General features: G+C 44.3%; 1 protein-coding gene across 1 annotated transcript; it reads left to right on the forward strand.

Moving 5' to 3' along the window:
• Positions 1-680: 680 nt before the first annotated feature.
• LOC115465425 (zinc finger protein 93-like) lies at positions 681-22302 on the forward strand. The gene is made up of 7 exons (XM_030195878.1): positions 681-929; positions 5217-5343; positions 11443-11556; positions 12281-12388; positions 13998-14126; positions 17338-17445; positions 19976-22302. Exons 1-7 carry the CDS (start codon positions 906-908, stop codon positions 20965-20967), a joined length of 1602 nt encoding a protein of 533 aa, XP_030051738.1. The 5' UTR covers positions 681-905; the 3' UTR covers positions 20968-22302.
• The last annotated feature ends 536 nt before the right edge of the window (positions 22303-22838 follow it).

Raw genomic sequence — 22838 nt, forward strand, 5'->3', positions numbered from 1 at the left:
TTGAGAGACCTGGACATTGTTTTTGTTTTCTTGTGTATTAAGAAGAATTTGTATTTTTTATATGATTTTATGTATGTTGCTTTTGTAAGCCACCCTGGATAGGGGCAGGTTAAAAATAATAAATTCTATCCAAATCCAATAAAACCTATTTTATTGGACTAACTTAATATATATTTTGACTAGCTTTTGAAGACTGGAACTTTCTTTCACAAGTCAGGACAGTATGTTATATCTCCTGTTTTCCTATCTGATTGTCACCTTAACTTTTAGTTGTAATACAGCAATGATTTATTTATTTGGCTTACTTTCTTATCAGGTTTTACATACTATGGTAAACCAGGTATTCAAAATGGTTCATTCATATATACTCGATTAAAAACAACCAAACAAACAACCAACACTAAAAGGTAAAAAAAAAAATACAAATAAATAGGAGGAAAATTCACTTCTTAATTATAACTCTGAAACGTTTCTGCACCTCTAAAACCAGCAAAATTACAAGTCTGTGTTGCCGCAGAACTAAAGCAGTGATCTGACCTGTTCCTCTTGCTTTGGACACCCCTGCAACTCTCAGCTATCTCTACAAATCCACCTTAAGGAGGCAGGATCCCCACATGACCTCAACCAGGAAGCTTTGCACATGCTCAGTGGTTTTCTCTTTCTGTAGTAGGTTTGTAAATAGCAGGGAAATCTCAGCATAAAAACTGACATTTCTGCCTCCCTGGACTGGAAATCCCTGCAAGCCCCAACTGCAGATCTGCAGAGAGAGAGGACGGACTTTATCTGAGACCCTCAGGAATCAGCCTGGCCTCCGCCTGTCTTTTATTCATTTTTCCAAAAACAAGGAAATCCTATCCTAAATCCATCCCAGCAGTTACAGAATTCCAAGGGAAAACAGGAGGGAAATGTCTGCCCTGGTGTCTGATCAGGTAAGAAATTCTTATCTGTACCAATTGCTGTTTCACACACACATACACATGCTGTTATTACATTCACACTCATGCACACACTCTCTGTCCTCAAGGTACATGTATACACATTTGTTCTTTTACACACACGCATACACTCTCATACTGAAGAGCGCACACAATCTCTTTCTCACCTACATGTACATATAGCAATAAACATGCATGTAAACATTCTCTCAAACACATAAACATAGGGTTACCATATTTGCAGAGACAAAAGAGAGAACGCAAAAAATAAAATGCTACCCTACCCTTGGTCAGCTCCCAGCCCACCCCTGCCGCACAGTCACCTTGACCCCTCCAAGAAAGCCAGATTTTATGCATTTTCTTCCACAGTCTAAATACAAAATTAGAAAAGATGAACATTTCCAAAAAAGCAAACATCCATGAACCGCATGTTTCCCTTTCCTTTCCCTTCCATCCACGTGCAGCTTGCCCCCTTGTCTCCTTCCCATCCACGTGCAGCTTGCCCCCTTGTCTCCTTCCCATCCATGTGCAGCTTGTCCCCTTCTCTCCCTCTCATTCATGAGCAGCTTGTCCCCTTCTCTCCCTCACCTCCTGGGCCTACCTTACAGCCCTGGTGGTCTAGTGGTCTTTTCAGGGCAGGAAACAACCCCACTCTTTCCTGCCCGCTGCCACTGACCTCCCTTCTGCTTCTTGAAAATGGCTGCCGAGACTTCAAGGAGTGGCCTCGCAAGACGTCTACTTGAAGTCTTGTCCCCATCCCAAGTCTTGGCAGCCATTTTCAAGAAGTGGCAGCAGTGGGCAGGAAAGAGTGGGGTTCTTTCCTGCCCTGAATAGGCCACTAGACCACCAGAGTGTGCTACGGTAGGTTCAGGTGCAGGGGGAGGGGGAGAAGGCCCACCAGCCCAGAAACCCTGAAAAGGAAGAAATGTCTGGGGAAATCTGGACATACGGTAACCCTACATAAGCACACTCTCATACACACTAGAGAATAACACAGGTATGGGGCCATACAGTTAAATATGGGGATGGGGACAAACTTGTCCCTGTGTCATTCTCTAGTCCAAAGGAACAAAGTACAAACCCCTCTGTATGCCCTAGCAGGGGAGAAATATGCCCTATGAAGCACTGTTAAGATTTTTAAATCTGTGGATGAATAAGTCATCACCAATCTCAGGATTCAGTCTAGCTCTCTTGTCTTCCACAGTCCTTCCTGCAACAGAAAATTTCCTCTTAGAAGACGTGCTGGTAGCAGGAGTGCACAGTTTTACCAGTTTTGGCCAGCACTTTTGCTTGGTTTTCCAAAAAATCAAAACATTGTCATCTGCATCACTCAAATAACTGTCCAATTCATTAACAATAGCCTTCAAAGGAGACATTGTTCCTAAACGTCGCTCATAAAACCACTAACATCATTTTCATTCTATTTTTTTTGGGGGGGGGGGGGGGGGGGGCTCTTCCACAAATGTGATGTTTTCTGGGAATGTGAATTGTGGAGGATCCTGAGTTGTTGATGGGCTGGAGCCTTCCATTTTGATCTGGTTTTGGTACAGCCTTCTCAAAGATTTGGTTGCTTGTGTTTTTGCATCATCTGGGAAGATAATTGGATTGTCTTTCAGACGTGGGTATAGAAGAGAACCAATACTGTGTAGTAGATGGAACAGGAAAATAAGTGTCGATTAAGTGTTGGAAATGTTCCTTGATGCCAGCAACAATAGATGAATCTGTTGCAGTAACAGGAAGATGTTTGAGCAACTGGGCACATGATGGAAGGACGTTGCAGATGGTGGGAGTTCGATCAGCAGACAAGACTCTTGCTGCCACATCAAAGGCAGACAAGACACAAATGACATAATTTAACAATGCTTCGTTTAAATCCAAAACCTGCTTCTGCAGTTTTTATCATTGAATTCAGCTGCCAGTTGTCTAAGATGTGTTAAGTTTGTACTTATTGATATTAGCGTTTTGTAGATACTGTTCCATCTAGTTGGAACAACCTGTTTAAGGCTAGTCTGAAGCTTACACACCCTCGACCTCCCTTCTGACCCTCAGGGCCGCCAAGAGACTGAACAGGGCTCGGGGCAGGGCTGCCGCCAACCCCCACCCCCCACAATGGTTTGTGAGCCGCTGACGCCCCCCCCCCCCCCCGATTGCTGCCGCAACAGGATTGGAATACCTTGGCTGGCGGGGATCCTGAGGCCCCACCAGCAGAAGACGTCTTCCTCCAGCGCTGACTGCCTTCCTCTGCGGCTGCTTTTCCTCTCAGGTGTACATCCCCGGTTTCAAAACTGAGCATACACGCCTGAGAGGAAAAGCAGCCGCTCAGCAAGCAATGGGCAGAAGAGCAGCGCTGGAGCAAGCTCCGGGTCCTCCCCAGCCTCCAAGGGGGGCCCGGCACCGTTTTTTTCTCTCTCCTGCGCCTGTCGGGATGCGATCACATGTTCCGTCAGGAGCAGGAGAGAGAGAGACCCCGCCCCCCCCCTCTCGGCGGCCCTGCTGACCCTGACCCAGGATGCTCCACTTTTCTATCTTCACACCAACATTCCAATCTCTATCTGTCCCTTCATTTAACCTGCATAGACCTATACTGACACTTCTCAACCTCATATACTGTTCTCTCCTCTTCCTCCTCCTCCTCCTCCTCACCACTGAAATTAACCAGTACTTGAGGTTTCCGGTATTTCTCTGGAAATTAGGCAATCTATACAAAATGCTGTTTTCTCTTCAAGCTAAAATATACCGGAGAGTTGATCTCACTGTCAGAAATTAGATAAAAAGCTTATTACACACAGATTATAAGAAGGTGGAGGGGTGAAACTGAGAGTGTCCCGTTTGCATTTTATGGTATAATAGATGTCAATACTCAAGTTTGTATTTTGTAGCAAAAAGGTCTATTGGCCTCTTATTGATGGGAAATTGGAGAGTGGCCAAACGTCAGTGGAGAGTACTTCATGGAAATTCATCTGCTAAGGAATTAAAGACATTGTCTCTAGATTAATAGTAAAAGTCTGGAGATTCTAGTATTTTCAGCCTTTTGTCTCCCAAATATGGTGTGTTTTCCAACTGGCCATGTGGGCTGGCTTTACCTGTACAGCCTCACTGATCCAGTGGTCGTCTGTAATTGATCCTTCAATTCTGCCTAGACTTATCAGAGAACAGAATCGGAAGTTTTGGATTGCAGAGTCTGTTGTTGGTAATTTCTTTTACTGATTTGGTGGCCAATGCAGCAACAGTACCCAGACGCTGGCGCAGGGTTAGTGCAACATCTGTGTACAGGTTTGTGGGAATACGATGGAGTGGAGGAGTGGCCTAGTGGTTAGAGCACCGGTCTTGCAATCCAGAGGTGGCCAAATCCCACTGCTGCTCCTTGTGATCTTAGGCAAGTCACTTAACCCTCCATTGCCTCAGGTACAAACCAAGATTGTGAGCCCTCCTGGGACAGAGAAATATCCAGAGTACCTGAAAGTAACTCACCTTGAGCAAAATCTAAATAAATAAAATAAAAGGGTTTTGAACAGAAGCTAAACCTGCATTAGACACCAGTGCACAGAATATTAAAATTGTTAGTAACGAGGCTATTAGCCATTCTGTGCCAATGCAGAGAAGCGTGCAGTAAACTTTAAGGCTGATCACAACGCGGAAACCTTAACACCGTGTCTGAAGAGTCGTATGGAGGTTAGCTCGCTTTTCTGCAGTTCCATCTGTAGGATATAATGCCTGCTGTACTTTTCCCGTGGGCATACGGGACCAGTCAGTCCTTTTCATGGCCTCCATGAAGATTATAGGTTAAAAAAAAAAAAAAAGACAGCGGGGAGGTGACAGTTCTGCACATTCCAGCACATGTGCAATTGGGTGCTGATACATTTTTCTGTTCAGATAAGTGCATAACACTATCTGTCCTTAGTGGAGAATCTTGTGCACGTGTGTTTCCTGATTAGCACACAAGTTTTGTGCTGGTCCTATTTGCATATAATTTCTTTACTACATCAGTGAGCAAAATTATGCGTTCAACTTGTGTTAGAAGCCAGCTTTAATCCATCAGTACACAGCTCTAATTCAAGCTTCCTGCAGCCCCTTTGTTCTAAAGCTGTGGTATACAGGCCTCTGCCATTTATAGCTTCTACTGTCTTTTCCCGCTATTTTAACACAGGTCCTATTTTAATCAATGAGACCTATTTACTAATACCTGGGGTTAACAGTAAAACATGTCCTAATGATAGCCCATGTTGATAACATTCCCTCTTAATCTCCACTAACTGCCCTAACTTTGTTATGTTTTCACAGGCACCAGTCACATTCAGTGATGTCGCGGCTTATTTCTTGGAAGTAGAGTGGGACATTCTGGGAGCATGGCAGAAGGAGCTGTACAAGAAGGTCATCAAGGAGATTCAGAGTTTCCTGATAGCACAAGGTAAATATGCTTTTCTGTCACCTACCCCCCCCCCCCCCCCCCCCACACACACACAGATACATTGCAGGATTTATTTATTAACTAATATTTATTTCTTAAGAACATAAGATGTGGCATGCTGAGTTCGACCAGAGGTCCATCAGACCCAGCATCTTGGCCTGACTTAGCATAGCTTTTCTTGTGTTCTAAGAGATTAGGGTGTAAACCTGAACTTTTCAGCAGTCTCTTTCAGTATCATTGACAACATATCACTTCTCAGGGATATATTTGTCACGATTGTGACTGTTTTCCCTGGCTGTGCTCTCCTCACCCTCTGGTGGCCAGAACCGGTGGCTACCATAGACTGTCTTGCTGTCTCCCTACTCATTCCAGACTTTCTTTCTGGTCCGGCCCAGATATTCCAGCCCTCCAGACTTGGGTTGAAATTTGGCAGCTAGCCTCAGCTGTCTTGAGATTGCTGTAGCTGAGCCTCTGCTGCTGATGGGCATATTAACCACCTGGAAACTTTCTGCTTTGCCTTTGCAACACTAAAGGTCGCGGTCTGTGTTTGTGCTGTTAGGAGCACTTCTGCTTTGTTTGAGCTTCCCTGCATTTCTCTGTTCCCTTTTGGTGCTTAGGAGCACTTCGGTCTTGTTGGTGTGCTGTGTGGTGCACTTCTGTTTTGTTGGTGCTGTTAGGAGCACTTCTGCCTTGTTTAGGTTCATGTCTGTAGGCCTTGTCTTGTTCCCTCTCATGTTTGTCTCCCTTGTCTGTCTTGTGTTGGTTCTCTAGTCCCCTCTGCCTTTACCTCGAGTCCCTGTTTGTGCAAGCTTGTATTGTATCCTGTTGTCTGAGGTGGTACCCTCAGTTCTGAGTCCTGATTCCTGGTCCTGGTTAGTCAAGCTTGCTTTGGAGTCCCATTCCCTGTGGGTGTTCCTGTATCCGGTAAGTCCTGCCGGCTGCCCGCACCTAGGGGCTCAATCCCTAGGGAACGGCGGCCAGGTGCAGGTGAAGTCTTGTTCCAGTCCGAGTGTTCTAGTCCAGTGTGTTCCTGCTTTGCTTCTCTGTATCTGTAGTCCGTGTCTTGTTGGTGTGTTTGCCCAGTGCTGGTTGGGGGGTTTTGCCTGCCACTGCCGTCCTACGGCTGTGGTCCAAGGGCTCGCAAATCCAGTATTGCCTTGAGAACCTGACAATCCGGATGAGACACTAGGGGAGCTTGAGCAACTCGGCCGTGATAACAAGCTAAGGCTGCCGCTTGAACTTGAGGGAAGAGGCCACCAGCCCCTTCTGTAACCCTTCTTGCAAAAAGGCCAAAATCTGAGGCAAGGAGGTGTGAACGAGAGAAAACGTCCTCTCAGCACACCAAGATTCGAAGACACGCCAAACCCGAGCATAAGCCGTGAAGTGGACCACTTTTAGGCCTGAAGTAATGTAGCGGTGACCGAGTCAGAATAGCCCTTTTTTCTCAACTTTGCCCACTCAAGAACCAGTCTGTAAGACCAAAGCAGGAGGGATCCTCCTTGACTAGGCCCTGACAAAGAAGATCGGGAACTGGAGGAAGATGGAACGGATCAGCCACCAACAGCCGGATCAAATTCGCATACCACAGTTGTCAGGGCCAATCTGGAGCCACCTCACCACATGACCCCAGTGAGACTGAATCTTGCGGAGCATCCTGCCTATCAGCAGCCAGGGCAGAAAGACGTAAAGAAGAATATCGACCGGCCAAGGTTGACAAAGGGCATCTATGCCTTTGAAGCTGTACTCCCTTCTTCTGCTGAAGAAGCGAGGGGCCTGGACTTCTGCTAAAGAAGCGCTGGAGTCCATCAAGTCCAGCCTGGGATTCCCCCAGCGCCAAACAATCTGATGAAATACTACTGGTGAAAGCTCCCACTTGCCTGGATCCAGAGTACTCCGACTTAGAAAGTCGGCCTGCACGTTGTCTACCCTGGCGATCTGAGCCGTGGGGTAGATAATGATGACTCTCGGCCACTGAAGCAGCAGTTCTGCTTCCTGAGCTAACAGAGGACCTGCGTGTTCCCCCCTTATGGTTGATGTAAGCAACCGCCTTCATGTTATCTGAGAGAACTCTCAGTTTCCCTTGGAGAAGAAAGTGAAATGCCAGCAGCACATTGCATATCATCCAAAGTTTCAAGCAGTTAATGGACCATGTGGCTTCCATCGTGGACCAGCAACCCTGCCTGTACTGGGAAAGGCAGTGCGCCCTCCCACCCCGAGAAGCTAGCATTGGTAATTATAACCGTCCACTAGGGAGCTGCTAGAGGGACACCCTGAATCAAATGATGGGACTGTAACCACTAATCCAGGCTGCGACACGCTCATGGCTGCCACAGCTGACATAACTCATAGTCCTCTGAGACTGGAGACCAGTGGCTCAGCAGAGACTGCTGCAGGGGTTTCATGTAAACCCATGCCCATGGAACCACCTCCAGAGTTGCCGCCATCGAACCCAAGACTTGGACATAAGACAAAACCCTGGAGCGCAATCGAGCAACAAAAGATGGATCTGCTCCTGCAGTTTGAGCCACTTGTGCTCTGGTAGAAACACCATGTCGAAGAGCACTCCCAAGTATTCCAGCTTCTGGGTGGGAATCAGCTGACTCACGGGCTAGAGACAGGAGAGCCTGCAGTTCAGCGAAGATGATGCTGCATGGAGAGGCATTTTCCTACTGCCCACTAGCAAAAAAATTCCAGAGCCCACCAAAAGCAGAGACTGCTGCCTGAGTACTCAACGTGCTCCGTTCTTCTTTTTTTTTTTTAAGGAACAATGCAGGCAATATGCGAGGAAGGAGGCAGTGGAAGGCAGATGTTAGAGGGGTACAGGGTGGGGTAGGGACCTGAGGTGACCAGGTGTACCCCCCAAAGCTAGCGCCATACAGCCAGCCACCCCCAGCTCCACTGAACTAGCCAGGCCAGAACAGGAGCAAGCAGAAGAAGCCAGGAGCCTGTGGAACACATCCGTCTGCCTGCTGGAGATGGAGAATACTGACTGGCCAGTGAGCATGATGTCCTGTTAGGCACAGTACAAAGCTGTACTCTTGCTAGTAGACAGTTTCTGGATTCATCTGCTGCTGACGCTAAGGAAAAACATTTTACATCACCAGGTAACCAGATGTCACAGATCAAATATTCTTTCTTCCTCTCATGATGGTGAAAAAAAGACTGAAAGGAGCAGCTCGCAGAGTAAAAAACTTGCATCAGGCGTGGATGCTGTTTAAAAACACCATCCTGGAGGTTCAGGACAAATATATTCCACGTATTAGAAAAAAGGGAAAAAAGACTAAACGTCAGCCGGCGTGGCTAAACAGTAAGATAAAGGAAATCATTAGAGCCAAAAAACAATCCTTCAGAAAGTGGAGAAGAGAACCAACTGAAAGTAACAGGATAGATCATAAGGAATGCCAAGCCAAATGCAAAGCGGAGATAAGGAGGGCAAAAAAGGACTTTGAGAAGAAATTAGCGTTGGAAGCAAAAATACATAGTAAAAATTTTTTTAGATACATTAAAAGCAGGAAACCGGCCAAAGAGTCGGTTGGGCCGCTGGACGAAAATGGTGTTAAAGGGGCGATCAAGGAGGACAAAGCCGTAGCGGAGAAATTAAATGAATTCTTTGCTTCGGTCTTCACCGAGGAGGATTTGGGGGGGACACCGGTGCCGGAAAGAATATTTGAAGCGGGGGAGTCGGAGAAACTAAACAAATTCTCTGTAACCTTGGAGGATGTAATGGGTCAGTTCAGCAAGCTGAAGAGTAGTAAATCACCGGGACCTGATGGTATTCATCCCAGAGTATTAATAGAACTAAAAAATGAACTTGCGGAGCTACTGTTAGACATATGCAATCTGTCCCTAAAACTGTTAGAAATATGCAATCTGTCGAGTGTAGTACCGGAAGACTGGAGGGTAGCCAATGTTATTCCGATTTTTAAGAAGGGTTCCAGAGGAGATCCGGGAAATTATAGACCGGTGAGTCTGACGTCGGTGCCGGGCAAGATGGTGGAGGCTATTATTAAGAATAAAATTGCAGAGCATATACAAAAACATGGACTGATGAGACAAAGTCAGCACGGATTTAGTGAAGGGAAGTCTTGCCTCACCAATCTAATGCATTTTTTTGAGGGGGTAAGCAAACATGTGGACAATGGGGAGCCGGTTGATATTGTATATCTGGATTTTCAGAAGGCGTTTGACAAAGTGCCGCACGAAAGACTCCTGAAGAAATTGCAGAGTCATGGAATCGGAGGTAGGGTATTATTATGGATTAAGAACTGGTTGAAAGATAGGAAGCAGAGAGTAGGATTGCGTGGCCAGTATTCTCAGTGGAGGAGGGTAGTTAGTGGGGTCCCGCAGGGGTCTGTGCTGGGTCCGTTGCTTTTTAATGTATTTATAAATGACCTAGAGATGGGAATAACTAGTGAGGTAATTAAATTCGCCGATGACACAAAATTATTCAGGGTCGTCAAGTCGCAGGAGGAATGTGAACGATTACAGGAGGACCTTGCGAGACTGGGAGAATGGGCGTGCAAGTGGCAGATGAAGTTCAATGTTGACAAGTGCAAAGTGATGCATGTGGCTAAGAGGAGCCCGAATTATAGCTACGTCTTGCAAGGTTCCGCGTTAGGAGTTACGGATCAAGAAAGGGATCTGGGTGTCGTCGTCGATGATACGCTGAAACCTTCTGCTCAGTGTGCTGCTGCGGCTAGGAAAGCGAATAGAATGTTGGGTGTTATTAGGAAGGGTATGGAGTCCAGGTGTGCGGATGTTATAATGCCGTTGTATCGCTCCATGGTGCGACCGCAGCTGGAGTATTGTGTTCAGTACTGGTCTCCGTATCTCAAAAAAGATATAGTAGAATTGGAAAAGGTACAGCGAAGGGCGACGAAAATGATAGTGGGGATGGGACGACTTTCCTACGAAGAGAGGCTGAGAAGGCTAGGGCTTTTCAGCTTGGAGAAGAGACGGCTGAGGGAAGATATGATAGAAGTGTATAAAATAATGAGTGGAATGGATCGGGTGGATGTGAAGCGACTGTTCACGCTATCCAAAAATACTAGGACTAGAGGGCATGAGTTGAAGCTACAGTGTGGTAAATTTAAAACGAATCGGAGAAAATTTTTCTTCACCCAACGTGTAATTAGACTCTGGAATTCGTTGCCGGAGAACGTGGTACGGGCGGTTAGCTTGACGGAGTTTAAAAAGGGGTTAGATAGATTCCTAAAGGACAAGTCCATAGACCGCTATTAAATGGACTTGGAAAAATTCCGCATTTTTAGGTATAACTTGTCTGGAATGTTTTTACGTTTGGGGAGCGTGCCAGGTGCCCTTGACCTGGATTGGCCACTGTCGGTGACAGGATGCTGGGCTAGATGGACCTTTGGTCTTTCCCAGTATGGCACTACTTATGTACTTATGATCTCAAGGTAGAGCTATCTTTAAATCCAGAGCTTGTTTTTTTTCTCCTTTTTTTGAATGCTGTTAATGAGATGCTGTTTTCATCTCCCCATCAGGGTAGATGCTTACAGAGAACATTGGCACCTGCAATGCCCCTAATCATGATTAGAAATGGCTATATCAAAATCTCCAAGAACTAATCTTAATCAGGTAGTAGAGGAATAGCCTAGTGCAGGGGTAGGCAACTCCGGTCCTCGAGAGCCGCAGGCAGGTCAGGTTTTCAGGATATCCACAATGAATATGCAGGAGATAGATTTGCAAGCACTGCCTCCATGGTATGCAAATCTATCTCCTGCATATTCATTGTGGATATCCTGAAAACCTGACCTGCCTGCGGCTCTCGAGGACCGGAGTTGCCTACCCCTGGCCTAGTGGTTAATGCAACAGCCTGGGGAACTGGGTTCAATTGCAGCTGCTTGTGACTCTGGCCAAGTCACTTAACCCTCCATTGCCCCAGGTACAAAATAAGTATCTGTATATAAAAATGTAAACTGATTGTAACCACAGAAAGGCAGTATATCAAATCCCATTTCTTCTCACCAAAATACATATTGCATGCACACTGCCCCATCAGAACAGGAGAGAAACTAAACTCCTAGGGAATTCTGCAAATATAATTTAAAATGTATTTTTTCTATTTGCTATTGATAGGTTATTCAATTCTTAATCCTGAGGTTATATTCAAGATTAAGAAGGAAGATGAGAAATATTTCACACAATATTCTGTGTTGGAAGGAAAAGAAAACATGGATGACCCCACCATAAGTAAGTAAATGCTTAGGATTTAAAGGGCTTTGCATTTTCAGATGATAGGAGGTGGGCCATTAGCATTAAAGAATAGTAAATTTAAAATCAATTTCCTAGTATAATAGAATCAGGCCATCAGTTAATCCTTTTAATAGAGGATGACCAAAACTGGGGGTTTTGGTTTTGGCCAAAACCAAATCTGCTTCTGAAATTTGCCACACAGTTTCTTCCAAAACAGGAGGTGAAACCGAAACCAGGCTGCACGGCCTCCGATGACCCCCCCCCCCCTCGCCCACCAAAAGCCACTGCCCTTCCACCACCTGGAGACCCTCCCTGTGCCTAACTTAGCCCTAGAGGTCTAGTGGCCTTGTTGGGGCAGGAGTGATTGCCAGTCACTCCTGCCTATGCTGACTTTGCAGTCAATATGATTGCGTGACTTCCTTGTGAGACTGCTGTAAGAGGCCCTGGCAGCCATTTTCATCGCACAGCTGGTATGGACAGGAGTAACTGGGGATCTCTCCTGTCCCAATGAGGTAATTTTGACCAGGTTTCTAAGGTAGGCCTGAGGAGGCCCTACAAATGGAGAGAGGGCAGCAGTGGTGGCTTTTGGTGGAGGTCTGGGGGGCCAGTTTTCTGTCGGGGATGGGGGGCATCCAGCCTCCCTTTGGTTGGATGGGGGAGTTTGTTTCAGCCAAAAATGATTGTCCTCTGCCTTCTAGACATGTTTGTTTTCTCATCACAGGCCTTCCAATTGTAACGTCTGTGTTCTCAGTGAGCGTTAAACAAGAGGAAGATCTCATGGATCATCCTGAATCAGAGATGTCTGAACAGATTCACTCTCCTATAACAGGCAAGTATAACATTGACTTTTTAATGTATTATTTTTTATTTATAAAACTGTCTTATTGATTCCAGAGGAATGATAGAACATAGAAATGAAATATAATTAATATTCAATCAGTATAATAAAGAGAGAATACATAACAGACTGGCCAAGAAGATAAATGATACCGAAATAAAAACTTGCTAAAAGCCATGTAACAGATAATAGAATAAAACTAAAAAAAATAAAAACAAAGGGGGCAATATTTAGCAAGAGACTTCTACCCAGTTAACTAGCGCTGATCATGTCTCGATAGGATACTAACGGGCTCATTTTCGAAAGAGAAGGATGTTCATCTTTTGACACAAATCGGAAGATGGACGTCCTTCTCACAGAAACGTCCAAATCAGTATAATCGAAACCCGATTTTGCAGGTCCCTGGAGTAGTCCAGTGGTGGGTGCAGTGCACTGCAGATAGGTGGACCGAGACCCATATCTCTCCCTACCTGTTATACTTGTTGTGGAAACTGTGAGCCTTCCAAAACTCACCAGAAACCCATTTTACCCATGTATAGGTGCTCCCTTCACCCATAGGGGCTGTTGTAGTGATGTACAGTTGGGGGTAAGGGGTTTTGGGGGGGCTCAGCAGACAAGGGAGCAATGGTTAGATGTGTACTTGGGAGCATTTATTTGAAGTCCACTGCAGTTCCCCATTGGTCTCCTGGGATGTCTGTGTGGCCATTCTACTAAGAATGCTGGCTCCTCCTATAGACCAATGGCTTGATTTTGTGCATTTTTCACATGGATTTTTTTTTTCGAAAAAGGACCAAAAAGATAAATGCACAGAGCACAAAAACATCTAGCAAATAGCCAGTTTTGGGGAAAAAAAAAAGACTTTTTTCTGTTCTGAAAACGGATATATTCCCCACGAATTTTGGACTTTTTTAGCAAAACGTCCAAAGTTGGCTTTGACATCATATCGAAAATGCCCCTCCACGTAAGGCTAAGTGCTTTGAAAATACACCTCAATGTGTCTTTATAAAAATTACCCAAGCAAGCAGCAGAAATCTCAGCCAAAATGAAACTGTGAAACGTCCACGTGCTCGGGAGCAGACATAAATGTTCACACATAAAAGTACTTACGTAGACTGTGACTCTGCCTGTGCGTCACCCAGATCTGCTCCCAAGCACACCTGCACACAGCTTGCATAAAAGAATGCAATAACAGATGTATTACGTGACCTGGGTGTAGGCGTGTTCGGGGGCAGGTTTTGGTGGGGCATGGATAAAGTTGTGATTTATACATACTGCAACATTTACATCTGTGCCCGAGCAATCTGTTCTAAAATTACCCTCAGAATACTGGAGTAGAGTTGGGGCAGAACAAGGGTGAAAACCATTTATTATCTGTATCGGACCTAAAATAAAACCCTCAGTCTATCCGTAAAGCGACCGAATATCACTACTATGCAAATAATTGCAGTCAGCAGCAAATATGGATATTAATCACCGCTAACTATTTGCATACAGTATTGAATGTATGTCTTTTAAAAATGCCACAGCCAGCATTTAAGAAAATACTCCGGGTGCTGATTTTAAAAACGGTCACAACTGTAATGATATTTTTCTATAACAGGCTCTCCCAATGTCAAACCTGACCTTTTAATCCGATTTAAAGAAGAGGGATTCAGGATTGAGCCGCAGGGATCTGAGGAAAGAGGAAACCTGCCCAACGCAGACACATGTGAAGAACTGTATGAAACAGGTGGTGTAGCTTGGATTCAGTCTACTAATGGATGATCCAAATAGTTCCTACAAGGAAGATGCAGCCTCTGGACCAGACTGAGCAAGAATGAAGCATCAAAGCTCCTGACCTTGACCCTTTCTCTGGATAATTAATTCTCTGTTCTTTGTTTAGTTTTTTTTTTTAATTTTTAGGTCTTTTTCTTTCATGTCTTTCTTCTCTTATTCTATTTTTGATTTTGGCTTTCATTATTATCTTCTCACTTTCATCCTCCCCCCCACCCCCACAATTATTCTCCAACCTGTCTTAATTCCCCTAAGCAAATCCTCTTCCCTCTCCAGTCTTTACTTTTCTCCCTTTTTGTCCTGTTTTTTTTCCATGTCTTTCTGTTCTTTCTCTTCATCTTATATCATCTAGGGGTCCTTTTTACTAAGCCGCGTAAGCGACTATGTGCGCCCAGTGCACAAAAATGGAGTTACCGCCCGACTACCACATGGCTCTTGCGGCAATTACATTTTCGGCGTGAGTCCGATATGCGCGTCTGAAAAATATTTTTTTTATTTTTGGGCGCATGTAACGGACGTGCGGCAAGTGGCATTTGACGTGCGTAGGTCATTACTGCATGAGTCTTTACCGCAGTAAGGTATTTTCGGCAAAAATTTTAAAAAGGCCTTTTTTTTTTTACAGGCATGCTAAAAAATGGATCGGTGCGCGCCCAAAACCCGCGCCTACGCTACCGCAAGCTATTTTTCAGCGCGGCTTTGTAAAAAGGACCCCCTAGTGTCTGTAAACCCCTGTGAGATTTTGTAAACTTCTTTCTATTCCTCACTATTTCAGGCCTCTCAGTGCTACCGCAAGATGCTAGGACCCCTTTTACCAAGCTGCGGCAAAAGGGGGGCCTGCGCTTGCGTCGGCGTGTGTTTTTGAGGCGCACCAAGGCCCCTTTTTTACCGAAGCTGGTAAAAGGGTAGTCTTTCTTTTCTGCAGGAAATGGCCGTGCGGCCATTTCAAGGGGGGGGGGGGGAGCCCTTACTGTCGCCCAATGAGGTGTTTGTATGGGCTCCCGCGCTAACCTGGTAATAACCGGGCAGTGCACGGCACTGTACAATTACCGCCGGGTACATCCCGGCGCTACAAATATAATTATATTTTTGTAGCGCCGGGTATGACAGTACGCTGGAGGTGGGAAGTACTGCTGGGCTGCTACGGTAGCCCAGAGGTACTTTCTGTTTAGGGAGCAGTAAGCCCGTGTTGGGCTTACTGGCACCTTGTAAAAGTAGCAGACCAATGTAGAGGCAGAACAAATCCAACACTGGAGATGTTATCCAACAATCTTTTGTTTAATGCAGATAAGAATTGACCCAACACGGTCCGTGTTTCAGCATGTAACAACGCCTACATCAGGGGTCAGATTACTAACTCTGATCAAAAGCACTGGTATTCAACTCTGCTTGTATATGGAATCGTAGAGTTGTGAATTGAGACAAGCACTGTAGGGTCTAATCGTATATACAAGTGGACCCTACAGTGCTTCCCAGTGGCGGTTTACTTGCGATTGAGCTCCGACTAGCTTGTCCCAATTCACAACTCTACGATTCCATATTCACACAGTATTTATTTATTTGTTACATTTGTACCCCACATTTTCCCACCTATTTGCAGGCTTAATGTGGCTTACATAGTACCGTGAGGTGTTAGCCACCTTGGGTGATGAAACAAATACAAAGTGATGTTATTGTCGAAAGAGGTTCATGTGTTACAGACACATTAGGAAATCGTAGAGAAGAAGAGTTATATAGTGTTCTTTACAGGCTTTGGATTCGTTGTGTTGCTGGGTTCAGGCACTTAAGTTGGGTCAGTTGGGTATGCCTTTTCGAACAGATTGGTCTTTAGTGATTTCTGGTTCTACGTTGCTTTTATGGCTTTTGGTAGTGCATTCCACAGTTGCGTGCTTATATAGGAGAAGCTGGATCCGTAAATTGATTTGTACTTGAGTCCTTTGCAGCTAGAGTAGTGAAGATTGAATACCAGTGCTTTTGATCAGAGTTAGTAATCTGACCCCTGATGTAGGCGTTGTTACACGCCGAAACACAGCATCGCCTTCCCATTTTTTCTCAGACAATCCACATCCACCCCTCTCTCCTTATTTTCCTCTCCTTCCTGGTAGTCTGACATTTCTCACTCAGTCCCCCACATCCCCAGCCCCTGGTGGTCCGACATCTCAGTTGCGAATCAGAAGGAAAGCCGACAATTAGAACAAGAGCACAGTGCGGAACCTCAGACTCTATATGCACTTAAGGCAGGCCATGTCCCCACCCACTCTAACAGGAAGTCTGCATGAAGTGGAAGGAGAGGCAGGCCTGATTTCAGCGCACAAAGAGGCCAAAGGCCCCGTGCATCACTGGCTTTCCTACTGAGCTTCACTGCCACTGTAATTATGTGTATTTGCAGGCTGCAGGGACCCGATCCTCTGTACCTAAGGCTCTCCTCTGTGTCTACATACTTGGAACAGTAGCTGATTTAGCTGGAGCTGCAGCCCTGGTACCAGTCATGTGTCACAAACTCACAGTGATCCCTCCTTCTTCCTTTCCACAGCCTCCGGGCTTGCGTGACTGGAACCTGAGTTTGAACAGTGGGGTTTTGAGATTTATTTGAACCATGTAGGGCTTCTACTCACAAAACCCCACGGTCAAACACAGGTTTCAGTAATGCAGGCCCAGCAGCTATGGAAAGGAGGAAAGAGGGATCTCGGTGAGTCTTTGACCCATGGCTGATAACAAGGCTGCAGCTCCAGCCAGACCAGGGTACAGGTAGTGCTTGATCTAGTTGGGGTGGAAGTTGCCATCCCATAGCAACGCCTGTGCTTAGAAACTGCTCCTCCCAGCTCTGCAGAGCAATCAGATTCTCTATAGTTGAGCCATGCAGTGCAGGAGGTTTGGGAAGTCTTGCGGTTTCAAGTCGCACGAGACTCCCCAAATATCTTGCACCGCATGGCTTAACTATAGAGAGTCCGACAAAAAAATATTTGGAGGTATGAAATCCCAAGTGCCAGGGTGCATTTCTAGGCGCTGTGACTACCTGACACCTGAGCTTTGTCGAGCCCTGCGCATACGGATTTACTTATTGTTGTAAACCTTTTAGATGTTTGTGATGATGGGCAGTATGCCAACTTTTTAAATAAATTTGACACCTAAATTTAGAAAGTGAAGAGATTTAACCATTTTTCTACCAGGTGGCCGAGATTACAATCTTGACACCAGAATTGAGATTCTGAAAATGGAAGAACATCATGTCAGTATCCTGCTGGAGGGAGGAAAAGAGGAAACTGATTCCAAGAGTGGTGAGGAAAATTTAACTTTACATTAAAATCCTTGCTGTGAATAATTTCCTACTGTATACATAGAGGTTGAATCTTACTGTTGGCTTACAGTCAGTTTCTAAGTCATTAGAATTCTATCCAGCCGATATTCAGTGTGAGGTAACTGGCCGGAAATGGCTGCTGACTGGTTTTATTTATTATTTATTTAGATTTTGCTCACACCTTTTTCAGTAGTAGCTCAAGGTGAGTTACATTCAGGTACATTGGATATTTCTCTGTCCCAGGAGGGCTCACAATCTAAGTTTGTACCTGAGGCAATGGAGGGTTAAGTGACTTGCCCAAGATCACAAGGAGCAGCAGTGGGATTTGAACCGGCCACTTCTGGATTGCAAGACCAGTGCTCTAACCACTAGGCCACTCCTCCACTAGCAACATTCTGTGTAGAATCTCCAATAGTAGCAACATTCCATGTTCCACTGCACTAACCACTAGGCTACTCCTCCACTGCCAACATTCCATGTAGAAGCCTGCCCTTGTGGACGCGCAGGCTTCTGTTTCTGTGAGTCTGACGTCCTGCACGTACGTGCAGGACGTCAGACTCACAGAAACAGAAGCCTGCGCGGGTTGCTGATCTGCAAGGGCAGGCTTCTACATGGAATGTTGCTAGTGGAATAGCAACATTAACATTCCATGTAGAATCTCAAATATTTATTTAGATTTTGCTCACACCTTTTCAGTAGTAGCTCAAGGTGAGTTACATTCAGGTACACTGGATATTTCTATGCCTCCGTCCCTGTGACGGCAGTTGAAGACTTCCAAAACGTGGATGATTGTGAGAAGGACATCCATGCCTGCTATGCCTCTGACACCCCCTTTATTTATTTGGATTTTGGATCACAAGTAGCAGCAGTGGGATTTGAACCAGCCACCTCTGGATTGCCAGACCAGTGCTCTAACCACTAGGCCACTCCCCCACTCCTCCGCTGGTTAACTCACGGCTCTGCGGATAACCAGTCATTTTCAGTAGCATTTAACCAGTTATCGCTGCGGAAAATGCCAAGATAGTGCCGAAAAGAAAGCTGATATTGTTGGGGGCGTTCCAGGGGTGTAACTGGTTAAGTCCCAATATTCGGAACTTAACCAGCTGTTCTGCACTGGATTTACAGCCTGTCTCACTAACACAGACTGCTCTGTGATTACTGTGGATTCTTTTGGATTCGTGATAAGTAAATGAAACCTTTTACTAGAGGAAGCTAAATTCTACAATGGTTAATATATATGCATATATATAATGGTTAGCACATATACAGTAATTAGCTCTAGAAACACAATGGTTAGCTGTATAAACAATCATTACATCACTGGTCTCTACATCTAAGCCATGCAAAGAGTTCTTTAGACCAAGAAAAGAAGCAAACACCATGATTAGTTATATAAACAATAATTACACTATACATACAATCATCACTGGTTCTTCATCATCCAGGCTCTTAACAACTGGGGGGGCCCGGGTCACGCAGCGTGAGAGCTAGGAGCTTTAGACCAGGAACATATCTCTGCGCAGTCCGTAAGTTACTCACAGATGAACCCCACCTTACTGTGACAAGCCCTCCCTTTTTATAGGCTCTGAGCTCATGTCCAGAGCCTAAGGAAAGTTACTAAAAGCTTCTAAGGGAAAATTACAGAATGCTTCTATGCTTAAGTCTATGGGAACGTGATCACATGCTTTCCCAAGTCCAGGTGGCCAAGCTGGGCGTGGGAAAGAACCAGGAACCATCCTCCTTTTGCATACCAAATTAGTTAGATCTGTGTCTTATCTCCTGCATTTCAAGAAAAGTTACTTTCGCTCAAGACAAGATTTCAGAGTGTATTAAATAATCATTTTCAAACAGAATTACTTCTAATCAGCAATACAGACCCCGAGTGCACTGGTCTGTCCAGACAGGGTTGAAAAACAATCTTTAAAATTCTAGTCCATTACACCAGCTAGGCTTAGTGGCAAATTAGGCCGCATAAAAAGCAGACCTATCTTTGCCCGCTAAACCATGTCTGAATATCGACAACAGGTTATGCGGTAGCTGGGGTTGAAAAACCCGGATATTTAATGCCGGTTGCCAGAAACAGCCTGGTATTTAATATCCGTGTTGAATTCTAGCAGTCAAAGTGGTGCCTCCTGCTGGTTGAATATTGGGCGAAATATTTTTAAGCTGACAAGTCTGAGCTTCTGAGATCCCAAATCAATTCCATATCTTCAGCAGGGCATTGCAAAGTTTTTAGTTAGTTACTGTAATCAGAGTGAAAGAATCATTGCAGAGACTGAACGTGATAATGAGATGCACAGAACCAGCAGGATGAGGTTGGACACAGTCTGTTTCTCTTTGTGAGTGTGCCTTTGTTCCTTTCCACAAGCAACACCATTTTTGTTATGTGTCATATGGAGCATTAATCAAGCAAATGATTTTAAAATAATCATACACAAAACCAATTCTTTGTATATGGTCTTCTTCATAGCGATAAAATTAATGATCATACTCTCATTTTTATCCAATAGATGATGGACTTAGGAATAATGATAAAAGAATGAGAATGTGCAGTGGGAAGCAGAGGGAGGAATGGAACCACAAAGACACCTCCAGAGACAGCCCAGGCCCTTCAGCTGACTGTGAGGGAAGTTTCAGTAGTCTAACACCAACCAGAGTTCAAGAAATAGCCCATAAAGGAGAGAGATCAAACTCAGAAGACAGAAATTTTAATTACTGCCCAGGTCTTCTACAAACTCAGGAACTCAATGAAGGTGAGAGACCTTTTAAAAATCCTGACACTTGGGAAAACTTCACTACAAACTCATATTTTGTTGAGGACACCATCCCCTGGCTTAGAAGTGAGGTTCATCACTGTCATGATATGGGCAGAATTAAACCATTTGGAGACATTGACCCCCAGGAAAAACTGTTTAAATGTTTGGAATGTGATAAATGTTTCAATAAGAAAGCAAGCCTACAACGACATAAAATGACTCACATGGGGAAAAAACTATTTAAATGCTCTGAATGTGATATATGCTTCTATTACAAAGGCAACCTGGAAATGCATAAAATGATCCATACAGGAGAGAAGCCGTTTAAATGTTCAGAATGTGATAAATGTTTCAGATGGAAGCGAAGCCAGCAATTACATTTAATGACGCATATGGGAGACAAACCGTTTAAATGTCCTGAATGTGATAAATGTTTCAAATGGAAAGGAAGCCTGAAACTGCATAAAAGGATCCATACGGAAGAAAATCTGTTTAAATGTTCTGAATGTGATAAATGTTTCACTAAGAAAGACAGACTGCAATCACACATGATGATCCACACCGGGGAGAAACCGTTTAAATGTGGTGAATGTGATAAATGTTTCAGACAGAAAAGTAACTTACAATTGCATAAAATCACCCACACAGGAGAAAAACCATTTAAATGTTCTACATGTGGTCAGTGTTTCAGATGGAAACAAAGCATGCAAGTTCATGAAATGACTCACAGGAATAAAATTAATTAGTAGATTTAATTGAACAGAGCAGCAAAAGCACAGAAACTGCAGCAATACAAAGAAAACAGAAAAGAAAGAAATAAAAATTAAAATTTTTTTAGAGAGAACCCAAAGCAATTCATAAGGAACTGGAGAAGACCACTACAGCTATTAAATTACTGCCTCCTAGACCTGAAATAGAAAAGCTTTTGGAGAAATTTAGATGAGGACTGTGTACATCAAAAGACAGCAGAATAGTTACCTTGTATGTTGAAGAACCTGAAAAAATTAAACATGATAATGGAATGGCCTGAAGTACCCACAAAAGAGGCTGATTATTCAAAGGCTTTAAGTTCTTAAATTTGAATGTTTTTAGGCCCTGGATACCTAAATGTATGCTCAAAATTTCACTAAACTCTTACATTTAAGAACCCGAAAGGTAAGTGGCAACTGGGGTGGATTTAGGGCAGGGAAAAAAAGTTAGGATCTTAGCACTGGTTTTCAGCACTAGGCACCTTAATTAGGATCCTAAGTGTAGACAATGAATGGCAGGCTTACATTGAGGAGCATAAATAGTGGGAGTACACAAGGAGATTCTATAATTAAAGACTTTTTGGTGGTGACCACACTACAGCTAAGTTTAGAATTAATATGGTATTACTACCAGCGCAGTTAGAATTTATGTTCCATGACACAATCTGTGTTCTGCTGCTGAGAATTCACATGGAGGAGCAGGAGCAGTGGAACACCTTTTTTCATAAGAGGGACAAACAAACAAGCTAAGCTCTTATCTTAGCCCCTACGTCTCCCTAGTTGCTGATGCTGTGTGGGAAAAAAAAGATTTATAGGTGTGTGACCTCTGTTGCCCAGCTTATTCTTCTACCTACGTTTAGGGGATTTATCCGTATGGTGGCAGCCACTATGTGGATCAGCTGGTCAGGCAGGACAGTTCTCCTTGAGAGAAACCTAAGTAACATTCATCAAGAACTATCTCTTGTCTACCTACAATCTACCAATTGTTCATGTCAGTAGGTGCTAATAGAATATATGGTCATATTGACCCTAATAACACCAAGGTAAAGCACAGAAGAGTGATAAAAAGGGAGCATAGCCTAGTTTTGAATAAATCCATTATGCTCAGTTATGAGGCAGGAAAAAAATCTCAGTTTAGTCTGGATTAATTATAGGAAAACGTTTGTTTGTATCCCACGCCGGTAGAAAATGATGGCAGATAAAGACCATCCTGCCTACCCAGTCTGCCAGTGCATACTTACTGGTATGCTGTACAGTCTCTTCCTCTGTGCTTGTTCCATGCTTTATTGAATTCAGACACAGTCCTTGTTTCCAACACCTCCACTGGGAGACTATTCCACAAATCCACCAACCTTTCTGTAAAGAAATATTTCCTCAGGTTACTCCTGAGTCTCTTCTCCCCATTCCCCTTCATCCTATACCCCTTCAATCCAGAAGCATTTTCTTTCTCTTTTTCTAATTTATACTCTTTTCTCTATTACTATTTGATGGTAAACTGCTCTGTGTACAGTAGTATAGAAACTTTTCAATAAACATATACGTTGAAGTGTTACAGCCAAGTGAATATTCTATATATATTGTGTGGAGAAAATGAAGATCCTTCAAAAGTAATTTCCAAGCACACCTTGATAAGTTGCTTATGGTGGTTATTTTAGAAGCTGTATTCCTGATTTGGCTGCCTGAAACACAGCATTTAGACATCCATGGCTGTCCAAATCCTGATTTTTACAAAGGCAGGGTATGGACGTCCATATGGCAGCAAGGGGATGTGGTCTGGGCGTGTTTGGGGCAGGACTAGGGAGGGGCCAAAGGATGGATGCCCAACTTCGATTGCAGAAGGGGAAGGGACGTCCATGGCCAAAACGATG

This window comes from Microcaecilia unicolor, chromosome 3 (genome assembly GCF_901765095.1).
Source record: "Microcaecilia unicolor chromosome 3, aMicUni1.1, whole genome shotgun sequence".
Classification (NCBI taxonomy): Eukaryota; Metazoa; Chordata; class Amphibia; order Gymnophiona; family Siphonopidae; genus Microcaecilia; species Microcaecilia unicolor.

What these genes read in the sequence shown, in the direction of transcription:
- LOC115465425 (XM_030195878.1), top strand. Translation starts at nt 906, where the DNA reads ATGTCTGCCCTGGTGTCTGATCAG. An exon ending in TGAAGAACTGTATGAAACAG is followed by an intron (nt 14,127 to 17,337) that starts GTGGTGTAGCTT and finishes TTTTTCTACCAG; the next exon opens with GTGGCCGAGATTACAATCTT. An exon ending in GGAAACTGATTCCAAGAGTG is followed by an intron (nt 17,446 to 19,975) that starts GTGAGGAAAATT and finishes TTTATCCAATAG; the next exon opens with ATGATGGACTTAGGAATAAT.